The 13411-nt window shown below is 32.3% G+C and overlaps 1 protein-coding gene and 1 pseudogene across 1 annotated transcript; one reads left to right on the top strand and one right to left on the bottom strand.

Moving 5' to 3' along the window:
- Positions 1 to 3982: 3982 nt before the first annotated feature.
- Positions 3983 to 6034, bottom strand: LOC145637182 (L-type lectin-domain containing receptor kinase IX.1 pseudogene; annotated as a pseudogene).
- A 4817-nt stretch (positions 6035 to 10851) lies between these two features.
- On the top strand, positions 10852 to 11690 carry LOC145635168 (ethylene-responsive transcription factor ERF091-like). The gene has a single exon (XM_081686453.1). It carries the CDS (start codon positions 10852 to 10854, stop codon positions 11659 to 11661), a length of 810 nt encoding a protein of 269 aa, XP_081542579.1. The 3' UTR covers positions 11662 to 11690.
- The last annotated feature ends 1721 nt before the right edge of the window (positions 11691 to 13411 follow it).

Raw genomic sequence — 13411 nt, forward strand, 5'->3', positions numbered from 1 at the left:
TTCTTTTATTGATATGATGTTCCAAATTGGAGCATGGGAGGACAACCTTAATCCAATGAATATAATGAAATAAATTAATTATTATTAATTAGTGAAGTCTCGGTAATGTTTGAGTCATTAATTAAATTGTGTGTAATGATTGATTATTAGTAGCATGCTAAGAGCTCTTTATTATTTTTCGTGGGTTGTATGTACTCAGCATTGCTGATTACATGCCTTTTTATGTGTCTTTTTTTGGTCATGGCCTTCGCCTTCCAATGATCACGTCATGATCCAATTATTACACTTGTAATATTGGGAAGCAGATTAATCACAGGTTTCCACATTATCAGAACTTGCATCAAAGTGGTGGGATTTTGAGTGTAGTGTTGGTTACCCTTCACAATTTATTTTATTTCTTACATTTGAATTTATTTAAACACTAGTTGGTTTATTTACCACTTTTATTGAGTTTTAAATAAGGGCCTTAATGGTTCCAAGTTGGAAGACTTAATTTGGTTTTGTTAGTTGGTTTGAAAGTTATTTATAACTGAGTTGATTTTTCCGCTACTAAATTCTAAAATAGCCTTAACGTTTGAACACGTGGCGGTAGCACGTCTGTAATTCTCTTGCAATTTATGCATGAAAGGTACTTACAGGTCTTATGAGAGAATTATTGGGTGTTACAGTTCCATGCTGCAACAAGAAGAGAGTCAAAGAGCATGTGTTGCTTGTGAATAAAAATGAGCCAGATAATTTCAGCTATGTACAGCAGAAATTCTGGAAATCCATGCTATCCTAGTTCCTTTGCTAACAATCCAGGTGGTCATAATAGGATTGCTGGGTGTAGTGTGTGTGGTGTAAAAGGTCATGGACCTGATAAGTGCTGGAAACTTGTGGGTTATTATCCTAGTAGGCACCACAAGTATAGACCTGGGTTTGTCAGGTAGGATCAGAAATGGAGCAAACCAGCATCAAAATTGGCTGTTGTTGCTTAGAATTCAACATATACAGGACAAAGTACTTCTTGTAATATTACTCTCACTCAGCAGCAATTTAAGCAGCTGTTGAAACAACTTCCAAAAACAATCAATGGTAGTGACACTGATGAAGAGTTGGACAATAGGTTTTCAGGTATGGTTTCATGTAATGCTGCACTTTCACTTTCTGGAAATGAAGAATGGATTATATATTCTAGAGCCTCTAATCACATGACTTCTTATCTAAAATTTCTCACTAGTCCCAGAGAGTATCATGAACATCTCAAGATTAATCTTCCAAGTGGAGCTACTGCACAGGTTTCTCATGTTGGCACAGTTGAGCTTCCCAACTCCCTTTATTTGCAGAATGTTTTGGTAGTTCCAAACTACTTCAGACATAATTTGTTGTTTGTTCATAAACTCGTGAAAGACTCACGGTATGAAGTGATCTTCAGCAAAACTCATTGTATTATCAAAGACATAGTGACAAAAAAGGTTAAAAGATTAGGAAAAGCTAGGAATTGCTTGTATTATTTGGTGAATAATTCCTTTGATAATTCTTTTGATCAACACAACAACATCAACATCAATCATTCCCCTCCTACATGTATGACATCTCATCCTAGCAATGACAAGGTACCATTTGCAGTATGACACAATAGATTGGGTCATGCATCACTGGGAAAGCTTCATCACATTGAGAGTGTGAAGAAAATCATCTCTACAGACATTCAAGTCTGTGTTACTTGTCCCATGGAAAAGTTCACAAAGCTGCCATCCATATGATCTGAGCTCTTCTTATGCTTCTATGCCATATGTAACCAATGCTTTCTTACATGGTGAGTTAGATGAAGATGTTTATATGTGTCTTCCTCAAGGCTACACTAGCTATGGCAGTAGAATATTGGTTGATTATCAAGAAAAAACTCCTGTTAAGGACTCATAGCTTATGAGATCACCTGGCTCAAAGCTCTTCTCAAGGATTTGGGTATATCTTATCTAGGTCCAACATTACTCAACTGTGATAATCAAGGTGCTCTTCCTATTGATGTTAATCCCGTGCTACATAAAAGAACAAAACATGTTGAAATTGACTGTCATTATGTTCGAGATATGGTTAAATCGAGTGATCTTATTCCTGCTCATGTCTCTTCCAAGGATTAACTTGCTGATATTCTTACTAAAGGTCTTCCAATTAAGCAGCATCAAGATATTCTTCTCAAGCTTGGTGCTAGTTCATCCTCTTTTAGCACAAAGCTTGAAGAGGGGTATTGAGCAGGGCTATGGAGGGCTATCTTGGTCTTTTCTCTAAGGGAATCAAAGTTGTTATGCTAGCTCTATATGATAGCTGCTTCGGTTGTTAGATTGCTTGGATTCTTCTAGAAAGATTCCTCAAGCCGTTATTTCTTTTGTTGTGTAATAAAGCTAATCTTTGTCTTATTGTATATATAAGGTGCACTGCATCATAGCTATTGGTTATGAGAAATGACCTGATTATATTATTCCTCTGATATATTATCTCTTTTCTCTACTAATTTTCCCCTTGCATCACGCTTTTATTTTAGTCTTCAATCTTTGGGGTTAATGAACTAAGTGTTCAAAAGTTAGAATTCAGAAAGCAAAATTTAAAGCAATTGAGAAAGAATTTGAAGAATGAACAACAAAATTTCATTACACTATAATGTTTTATATGATTTAAGAATTGTCTTAAACGATGTTGTAATCTAGAATATATTATTTAGATGACGAATTTGTCAAGAACAATAACAATGAGATCGATTTTGACATTCGAATATAGTTTAAGGATGTTACCATACTCTCTGCAAACAAAGTTTGATAAAGAATATAGATATATAGTATATGACTATATGTACATGATAGCTTAGTGTTAAAATCAATAATATAAAAAAGATAACTCATGCTTTCAACATCATGTTGTTCATCGTGATGAACATTATATTACATGAGCATTTGATCCTAAAGTTTACTTGGCTAATTTAGTATCCTTAAAATTCTTGTCAATTGGCTAAGCTAGCTATCAAAACGAAATTATAAAAATATATATTTAAAAAAAAAAAAAAAAAATTGGAGTACAACAAGAAGATTCTGTCGACCGATCAAGAAAACTTGTAGAACTAAGAGAAAGATGTTCTTCATGTTGTCTAAAAGTCAAAAGACCTCTATATCGATTTTATTCTATTAGAGTTATATCTTGACATCTTGTTTCAATAGAAAGAAGCTAAGATCAATGGGATTCTCTCGAGTCCTAAGTTTCCAACCTACTTACAGTCTTGCTTTTGGCCTAGTGTTTGGTAAGTAAAGAGGTTTTTAAACAGCTTTAAGCTCATTAAGTCCTATTAGATGTTTGATCAATTTAAAAAGCTAATTTGGCAATTTAATAAACAAATTATTAAAAGGGCATTTTGGGCTTAAAAAATTAAACTCATTATAAAAGTTTTTAAAAAAATTAGCTTATGAAGCAATTAGGTTTTTGGACTAAATATACTAAAAATCATCTAAACAATTAACAACTACTTATATTGACTTCAAAAAAAACATACTTATATTACTAGAAACTATTAATCAATCGACTATTTATAATTAGCTAGTCAAACTAGTATTTTAATAAACACAGTTAGTCAAACAAGTTAATAAAATCGGGTATATCCTACTAGTTAATTGCCAAACAAGGCCTTTATAAAGATCAGAATTAAAACTTGAGTAATGACAAATGGTCTTAAACAACGCTAAATCTATCCCACCCCAATTTGAGGGTTTGGATTCGAATTTATTCTATGTTAAGCTCAAGATCAAGACAAAATAAGTTATTCTATGTTAATTCGCGCATATCAAATTAGTAGGGCGATTTCTTGTTCATAAGTTAATTCAATTACCAGTTCAAAAACAAAAAAGTATGCAACGAAAAAAATTAATCCACACAATGAAAGTATTGCGTATTCACCAACCAATGAAACAAATCAGCATTGAATGAATAGCGAAAGATATAGTACAGATTTATGTATCTAACGACCAATTTTTAGGCTTGTACTAAGCATTGAAGGGCAACTAGAGCCGTCTGATGACTGCAGCACCGGAACATGATAGGTTGGAATAGGCATCGCCGGAGGAAGACTAGGCAAAGCAGCCTCAAAATTAAGCACTTGAATAGCTTGTTTTATAGATGGCCTATAATTGTAATCAGGATGAACACACCACAAACCAACTAGCATCAAACACTCGACTTGTTTAACATCGAATTCCCTACGAAGCCTTTGATCAGACGCCGAAAGTAGCCTCCCATTGCCATAGAGATCCCACACCCATTGTATCAATCCCTTCATATTAGTCCCTTCATCAATTGGATCCATTTGCCTCCTTCCGGTAGCAATCTCTAATGCAACCACGCCAAAACTGTATACATCCGATTCTTTACTAGCCTTTCGTGTACTTATGTATTCCGGTGCCATGTACCCTATAGTCCCAGCCAGAGTTATTGTCTGAGCAACACGTCCATGTTCCATCAACGTTGCTAGACCAAAATCCCCTAACTTGACATTAAAATTAGAATCTAGCATTATATTGCTCGATTTTATGTCACGATGCACCACACATTGCTCCCATTCTTCGTGTAAATAAAGCAACCCTGAAGCTAACCCTTGAGCTATTTTGTATCTCAAAGGCCAAGATAAGGGTGTCTTCTTACCAAATAAGTGACAATCCAAGCTACCATTTGGCATAAACTCGTAAACAAGTAACAACTTAGTTTTATCATGGCACCAACCCAAAAGTTGTACAATATTTCGATGTCTTAGCCTACTAATAATCTTAACCTCGGCTATATACTCTTTTTTCCCCTGTTTCGATCCCCTGGATATTTTTTTCACCGCGATTGGCAGATCCACGTCGTTAAGATAGCCCTTGTAAACGGCTCCAAACCCTCCCTTACCCAACTTATGTTCACTTGAGAAACTGTTGGTGGCTGATTCAAGCTCGGAATAAGAAAACCTTCTTGGCCCGACTCCTCTCTCAAGTTCATCATTGAACGAGGTTTCCTCGTCCTGTTTCATATTCGCCTCCTTCCTCTTTCGATGCACAAACAACACTAGCATCCCTCCCAAAATAGCAACAAACGCGAATGATGATACAACAACAACAATAATAATAATCCGCTCCTTAGATTTGTTATCCTTGGGATGATCATCACTATTGTTATTATTCGTAAACTCGATTTTTTCCTTAGGATCATCACTAGTATTAATGTCAACAGACTTCAAAGTAGAATAGAATTCCCATGATTCGAGAGTGTGTCGCTCCTTAGCTACCCCAGTTCCAGCTGAAAATCCAATGTTAACCAATTCAGGGAGGACTTTCGTAATATCAATTGGTAAAGACATGTTTGAATCTTTATTAATATTTGGATCATTTTTGTAAGACCAAAACACGTTTAATACCTTAGCAGTCGCGTTATAATTGATCCAAACATCAGCAGGTTGTTTACTATGCTCACTCGCGTTCCATGGTCTATGAACCGAAGAATTGAGAGAGTTGACGTTTATGCCAACATGCTCTTTATCACTAGGATCAAAAACATTTGGAAATGAGTCAAACTCGACTACAATTATTGGCGTACTCGACGTTACATATGTTGTTTGATTAAATAGGCCTAGATATGGACCGTCGGAGCCAGGTGGGATTTTAAAACCCACCGGAGCAATGAAAAATGTGAACCCATGCCCGTATCTAGGTGCCTTAAAAGTGTCAACAACGAAGGTAAAATGTGTTGAAAACTCGGCGATTTTGCCTAGACTTTTATCCCAAAGACGTACATTCTCACCATATGTAACGATACCAACACGTTCTTTGTGAGAAACATAGTTGAACTCTATTTTACCTAGGGAATTTTCAGCATTACCCTGGAAATGTAAGTTTGAGTTTGAATCAAATCGAGAATAGTTAAATGAAGTAGAGGTAATAATCCGAAGATTAAAAAGCAATAGAAGGGCAACGATTAGAGGGAAACAAATCGAATTAACTCGAAAAAATGGTGGGAAGCTAAGGTTGAAAGAGGTAGCCATTCTATGGAAAAAATGAAAAAAAGAGTTTGGAATGAAGAACATAATTTTGTTACAAAATTTAATATTATTGTTATCATTATTCAGATGAATTATGAATTATGAATAAATATTATATACACATTGTATATAATTTATAAATGATAGTGTCAAACCAATTTAGGAAAAATTATACTCTTTTTAAGTTATTGATTCATGCCTTCAACATCAGATTGTACATCGTGATGAACACTTTGCAATTAATTATATATTAATGAATATTTAGCTAATTTTAAAATTCTTAATTTTATTGTCAGTTGTCAACTGGCTTTAAAAAAAAATAGAAAATATAAAAAATAAAAAATATAAAAATAAAAAAAAAATTGTCAACTTGATCAAGAAAATGTATAGAACTAAGAGAGACATGGTCTTCTTGTCCTCCAAAGTCAATTGACTTCTTTTAGTTGCTGTTGTTAAAAAAAATAAATAAATAAAAAAGGTCAATTGACATAATCAGAGCCTTCACAATAAGGGGTTGGGTAACCGGGGGAGCTCAATTACAAGTTCAACTCCGATCCTTAACACTAAACAATTAAACATATTATCAATCTAGTAATATACAAGTGTATTAACTTAAATCTTGCGTTTTCTTGTAGTTGCAAGGTTAGTTCTAACTTTTACATTTGTCAATAAAATCTATAATTTCAACTTTTTTTTATAAATCTAATTATAAATAAATAAAAAAAAGATAGAAATTTGCATGTGAAAACATAAATTAAGACAAATGTAACAAAATCTTACATCATGGTAACTATGGAGTAAATCAGCAAAGGTGGAAAAATGAATTAAGTAAAAATGCAAATTTCCAAATATTGCAACTAAAAGCGAACGGAGAAAGTTTTTGGTTTTTTGTTTTATTTTTCCTTTACATTATGGTTTCCAAAGGAACTGTTACTGCCGGAAATGATGGTACCAATGTGCCATGGTAAATATGGTACTGTAGTCAAACTTCTACAATCTCATACTCGCCTCATTCCCTATTCTAAAAGATAATATTTTCAAAAACCCTAGAAGGCCTAGATACAAACCTTGACTAAGTATAAATTGATTCTAATTTCAAATCAAACAGATTTAGCAAATTAAAGTATGAGATTCATATCCATATTGTCCAGAGTTAAGTTCTTAATTCATTCATATCATTATAGTTGAGTTCTTAAATCGATCATAGGCTTCAATCATCATGTTAAACTTTTGATTGAGTTGGCTTACTAATATTTCGCGCTAGGTTGTAAAGAGGCTTATGTTACATCCATATTCAAGCTCAAATAACTCTCATGTGAAGAGACATGATAGAATATGTGAATTAATTATAAGTTTCAACCATCAATTTAAACTTTTAATTAGATTGTCCCCCTTATAAAACCAAACAAACCCTAAAACATAAGGTAGAGAAATTTGAAGCTACAAGTCAACAACCCCTTTGAGAAGAAGAGTATATGTATATCTTAACGCGACCCATGAATCTATATTGGGCCTATATATTGGTTTCAGTACATTTTTGACATATAAACCATACAAGAATGATTGGGCCTCTATCCGTGAACTTAGGGCGGGTGTGCCTTGCTTGCCCTAGTTCAAATATGGGCTTGGTAAAGAGTATTATTATCATCACACTTGACACTTCATAGTTCCCTCGTCAAAAGCACAAAAGTAAAGATTTTACCGTATTAAACTATCGCAAGCAAAAATCATTACCAATGTAAAAATTAAAGTGTGCAGATAAACTCCAAAATCCAAATAGAACATTATCGCCATATGCCCATATATTATTATTAATTTACTTTTTTTTTTTTTTACATGGTAAGATAAGGAGGGTGCCTTTCCTATCATAGGAAAAGTGGGGTGAGGAACGAGCCTAGGTCAATCACGAGGGAGATGGAAGGGAGGAACAAACCATCCCTCCACTCCATAATCCTCATCGCCATATATTATTTGTTGTACCTGATACTGACGAATTTAGGAAGTTTGTTTAATTGGATGTATGCTTTGGTTGTTTGACTATTGATTGTTTATAGAAATGTTTGATAAAATTGATTGTCAATTGCTGGTTATAACTATGCTAAACGATCTTTAAAATTTGTAAAATATTTTAGAGATTAAAGTATGTTTCATAAATTTGAAACGTATAGATGATTAGTGATGAGATTATAGATGCACTCAATAGTCTCATCTAATGGTTATTAATAATCTTCTTATGTAACACTTTGATGCCTCATTAACAGAATTTTTATTAAAGTATAAATAAATAAATTATAAAAATAAAAAAAAAAATAAATAAAAAAAAAAAAAGTATTGACAATTGAACTTGATAAGGGTTGACAGGTGACAACTGACAAGAGTAAATTAGTACTTTTTTTTATTTTTTTTGACAACTCCAGTACGGAAATTGATTTTGGCACACCTTTATGTGAGAAGAACATAAAGGGTGTGCCAAAATCATTTTCCCTCGAGTATATTACTACTTGATCACCTAATTAAAAATACAATACTCGTACGATGTACAAACAAACAGTTTCTTGTATATCAGTACTAGTGGGTATACAATGTATATGCTAATCAATGCAGCTGTTACACATAATGTTTCTCTCTTATTAAGCATACAACGTTCACACTTAATCATAGCATTGATATATAGTGTATGATTTTCTCGATAATTTTTAGGGGATTAAATAATGTCTCTTTAAGGCACACCATACTTTTCAACTTGGGATTCTTTATCTCTTCTTTCTCCCATTTTTAAGGAGGTTTTTAGACGCTGATTAATTTACTTGAAAACATCCTGAAAATTGGCGGCTAAAATTGCTGCCACCCAAAAAATAAATTAAATTACTTTTAAATAAATATCACCTTGCACAAATGAACTTTTGTTACACGAAAGGGGTTTTTTTGTATAGAAAAAAATAATTATACGTATAATTATTAATTATTTTATAAAAAAATTCGCCATTATATTTTTGTATCATAGATAATAAGGTATCATATTTGAATTGAACATATATCTTTATGTATTGATAATAAGGTGTTTTTTTTTCTTCAAAAAAAAAATAAAATGGTGCTCTAAACTACTAACCTTACAAATGTGAACTATCCTATGATCCTAACACATGTGGATATAACCACAAATCCTTCCTTATTCATCAATTTGTCATAACATACTATCAAGAAAAATTAATGGAAACAGTTGAATTATAGACATCGAGTTTTTCAATGCAAGACATAATTATTATGGTAATCTTTGTCTATGTTCTTTGAGAAACTTCTAACGTGTGATGACTACCCAAATAAATCTTCTAATTTACTCATCATATTATTATTAATCAGAGATATGACATTAGTTGTTTAGTTTGTTGAAAATGTCTTAAATTTGATTTAATTAATTAATCATTTTTTTAAAAAATAAAATTTTAAAATAAGTTTTAACAATCGGTAGACTCAACAAAACCTTTCAGTCGTTCACCCCTTCGTCTTTTTCAGAAGCACGCATTTGATATCCTTTGACAAATGGGTAACTTAAAGAACAGGTTAAGGGGATTTGACAATTGTATTTGTGTTTATCTTTTCCAATATAAATATATTTTCATTGAATACATCCTAAGAGATTTATATGCCATTATTAATAATGATTTCTTTTTTCAATATATAAACAACCATGATTACTTATATTGCTTAGGGCATGTTCACATTTACTGAACTGAACTGATTGGAGCTGAACTGAACTGAACTGAACTAATTGGAGCTGAACTGAACTGAACTAAGCTGAAATGAATATTTTATGAGAGAGGGAAATTAAGAGCTGAACTAAACTAAACTGATTGGAGCTGAACTGAACTGAACTGAACTGAACTGATTGGAGCTGAACTGAACTGAAATTAAGTAAATGTGAACAGACCCTTAGTTTTGTAAATGTATTTTGTACCAAAACATTGCTACGATGAAAACAATCCATTTTTACTTTTATTGTTTAATGTTGCATATATAAACCAGTATTGCTAAGAAAAAACATAGTAAAATTGACCATAAAGTATATATACATAAATCCGTAATCATAACCATAATAAAAAAATGAATAAAAAATTTCAATATATAATCACGTCTTATTAGGTTATTATCATGATTTCTATTTAAAATATAGGCCAAATTTTCGAAAGTTATAAATATAATCATGGTATGACGTGTGATGTCTCTCTATTTAATTGGGTGATCTATCCATATCAAGTTGACAATATACAATGCCTGAAATTTCCATTAGATAGATGTGGTAATCTCTGCACATATAAATGACATGCTACATTTATATGGTGTGAAATTTTGCACACAACTATTCATAGATAGAATATAAGCTGAAAATAAATGGTGTGAAATTTTGCAATCATTATGCTTGATCTTGGTAACTAGTTACGCAATAGCCGTTAATTTCTAACTTATTTGTCTTAGAATTTTTGTCTCAACTATTAATTAATGTAATCCACGCATGATTAGTTGATTACATATTAAAAAATAATTAGAAGTACATACTACATGAAATTGCTACCAAAACAAGTGTATTAAAAAACACTTCAAACACTAAAAATCATCCTTAAATTCAGGTAAAGGAAATTATTACAACAGAAGCATCGTATTTGTTCAAATTCATATTAGAAAAATGCTAGAATTAAGCAATAGATGAGCTGTGCTTTTTAAATTACAAGTATAACATACCAAAACTATTACACGTCTCTTTTTATATAAAAATTTTGCATAACATGATATTAATCATTTTATTTTTTTTAAGCCATTGACAAATGAATATTAAGAAAGAAGAGCACAAACCACCCGAGGCAGCTATCCTAGAGAGCATTTGGGCGAACTACATCGGTGTAACAAATTCGCAAGAAGCATGGAATAATACACCGGGAATTTTTCAAGATTGGATCGGAATACCTTCTTTAGAAGAGGAAAATGATGGACCTTCAAACCCGCTTAAAAGGCTACCAAGCCTAGGAAGATGGGTGTCAATGGGTTCCGAGACATGGGAAGAATTACTTGATAAAATCGTCGGTTCTAGTACAAAAAACCCTAGGGAAACTTGTTACGTGGAGGACAAGAAAAGTGAGACGAGTAACAATTCAAAGGAAAACATGGAGAAGACTAATAAAACCATACCAATTAGACATTATAGAGGAGTAAGAAGAAGGCCTTGGGGAAAGTACGCGGCTGAGATAAGAGACTCAACGAAGAAAGGAGCTCGAGTTTGGCTAGGAACGTTTAATACCGCGGAAGAAGCAGCTTTGGCTTATGATAAGGCGGCCTTAAGAATAAGAGGGGCGGCTAAGGCTTCTCTTAACTTCCCCCTTGAGGCGGTCTCTAAAGCCGTCGTAGTCGGAAGTCAATATGACAAGAATAATAATGATTGTAATAATCCTTGGAAAAGAGAAGCAAGAGATTGGGAGGTTCAACAAAGTGATTATGTTGATGAGTTGATGATTCAACAGCCATCTTTTAAAAGATCAAGATTTAGCATGGATAATTTACTTGATTCTCAACATGATGTACTTGAGTTGGAAGATCTTGGGAATGATATATTGGAATATTTACTTTCTTCAACATTATGATTGTGTGTTTATTTGTCTATATATTGTACATATATATTGTACATATATGAGATTTATGTATTGTTTTCATATGTTTTGTGTATCTCAATCCATTTTATGTAACGTTTGCCTATTATTGTTATATACGCTTATCAATAATGTAATATGTTTTTATACCTCATCAAGTAATATATGAAATTGTTATGTATGTAATATATTGGGAAATTATTGATTGCCCTTAGCAATTTTATTATGTGTCCACTCATTTTGAGTCACACTTCAATGGACTAACCGTGGAGCAAAAAGGATCTCTCCATTTTGATCCATCAACACCCAATTGATGGGTAGAATTTAGCATTGAATCGTCTTCAATGAAAGGACAAGGAATGGTCCATGTATAAGGTCAAAGTTTCAATTCATGGCTCATAATATTATACTTCCTCCGTTTTTTTATAGTTGCAACAATTTGACTTTTATACTATTTATGTTTTTCACTTTGACGGTCTATACTAGAGTAAAAATATAGTCATGTGGAAACTTGTTAGATTCGTCTCGATTTATACAATTTTAATATCAAATTTTTATATGTTGGTAATTAGAGATATTAACGATTGAACACATGCAACGTGAAAAGGGAAGTGTTGCAACTATAATAAAAAAAAAATAAATAAATAAAAACAAAGGAAGTATATCATAAATCATGAGAAACATCTTATAGACTAGTTTCAAGTGCGCCTTTGCTTTTTGTTGCACCACTGAAGTCGAATATATATCATGTTTTTCATGAGTATATCATGTTTTTCTTGCATGAATCCACGATGTTAGAGCGAGGTGTATTAACACAATCCATCATAGTATCAGAGCTATGTTAACACAATCCATCATGGTATCAGAGCTATGTTAAATTTTTCCATTAGAATTTTTTTTCTTTCTTCATGTCTTCTTATACACTACCCTTTGCCATGCATGTGCAACTTTGTTAAACCATATGCTCTGATCCCTTTTTAACAATTATCAAATTGTGGAATTTTATACTCGATAGGCCCTCATTGCCTTCAAACAATATTCACAATAATAACCCTTGTAAGCACCCTAAAAAAACAAATATTCACACTTATTTATGATGAACGCTTTTTTCTTATGAAAACTTGTCAACGGTATTAAATGCATGCTTTTACAATTCTAAGTGGTTCAAAAAACATTAAAAATTACAAAAAGGAGCAACACACTCTACATACTTTACTATATACGAGTACATAATTCTGTGAAGTAAATTAATCACGAAACTATTACTTTGAAAATTTTGATCAACTAAATTTTGTTAGAACTATTTTCTAACTAAGATAGATAGTAATAATCAGCTCTTTTCAAATGAACTTATTTGAACTTGACTTAGTGGAGTGAAGCAACTCCATTTTCACCTTATATTTACATGTATGATTGGACTTGATCAACCTTGCTCAAATAATTAGTCATGAAACCATTTTTAAGAAGAGAGAGTGCCCTTATCTTTAAAAATAAGCATATGAGATCAACTTAGCTACAACAATATAATTAATCACCATACATGCTAAGGTAGAAGTAGCTATGTAGAACACTAGAACAATCAATTAGTAATTAAACATGGATCAAAATAAATTTCTATATAGCTAATGAAATAAGAAGTCTTTTCTAAAAATTTAAAATCTTTAATTGCAACATGTTTGTAGACATACAATACATGTGTATACATGTCCAACAAAAAAGGATAATATAAATTCAATGTCATCAA

This window comes from Chenopodium album, chromosome 6 (genome assembly GCF_948465745.1).
Source record: "Chenopodium album chromosome 6, dcCheAlbu1.1, whole genome shotgun sequence".
NCBI classification, from domain to species: domain Eukaryota; kingdom Viridiplantae; phylum Streptophyta; class Magnoliopsida; order Caryophyllales; family Amaranthaceae; genus Chenopodium; species Chenopodium album.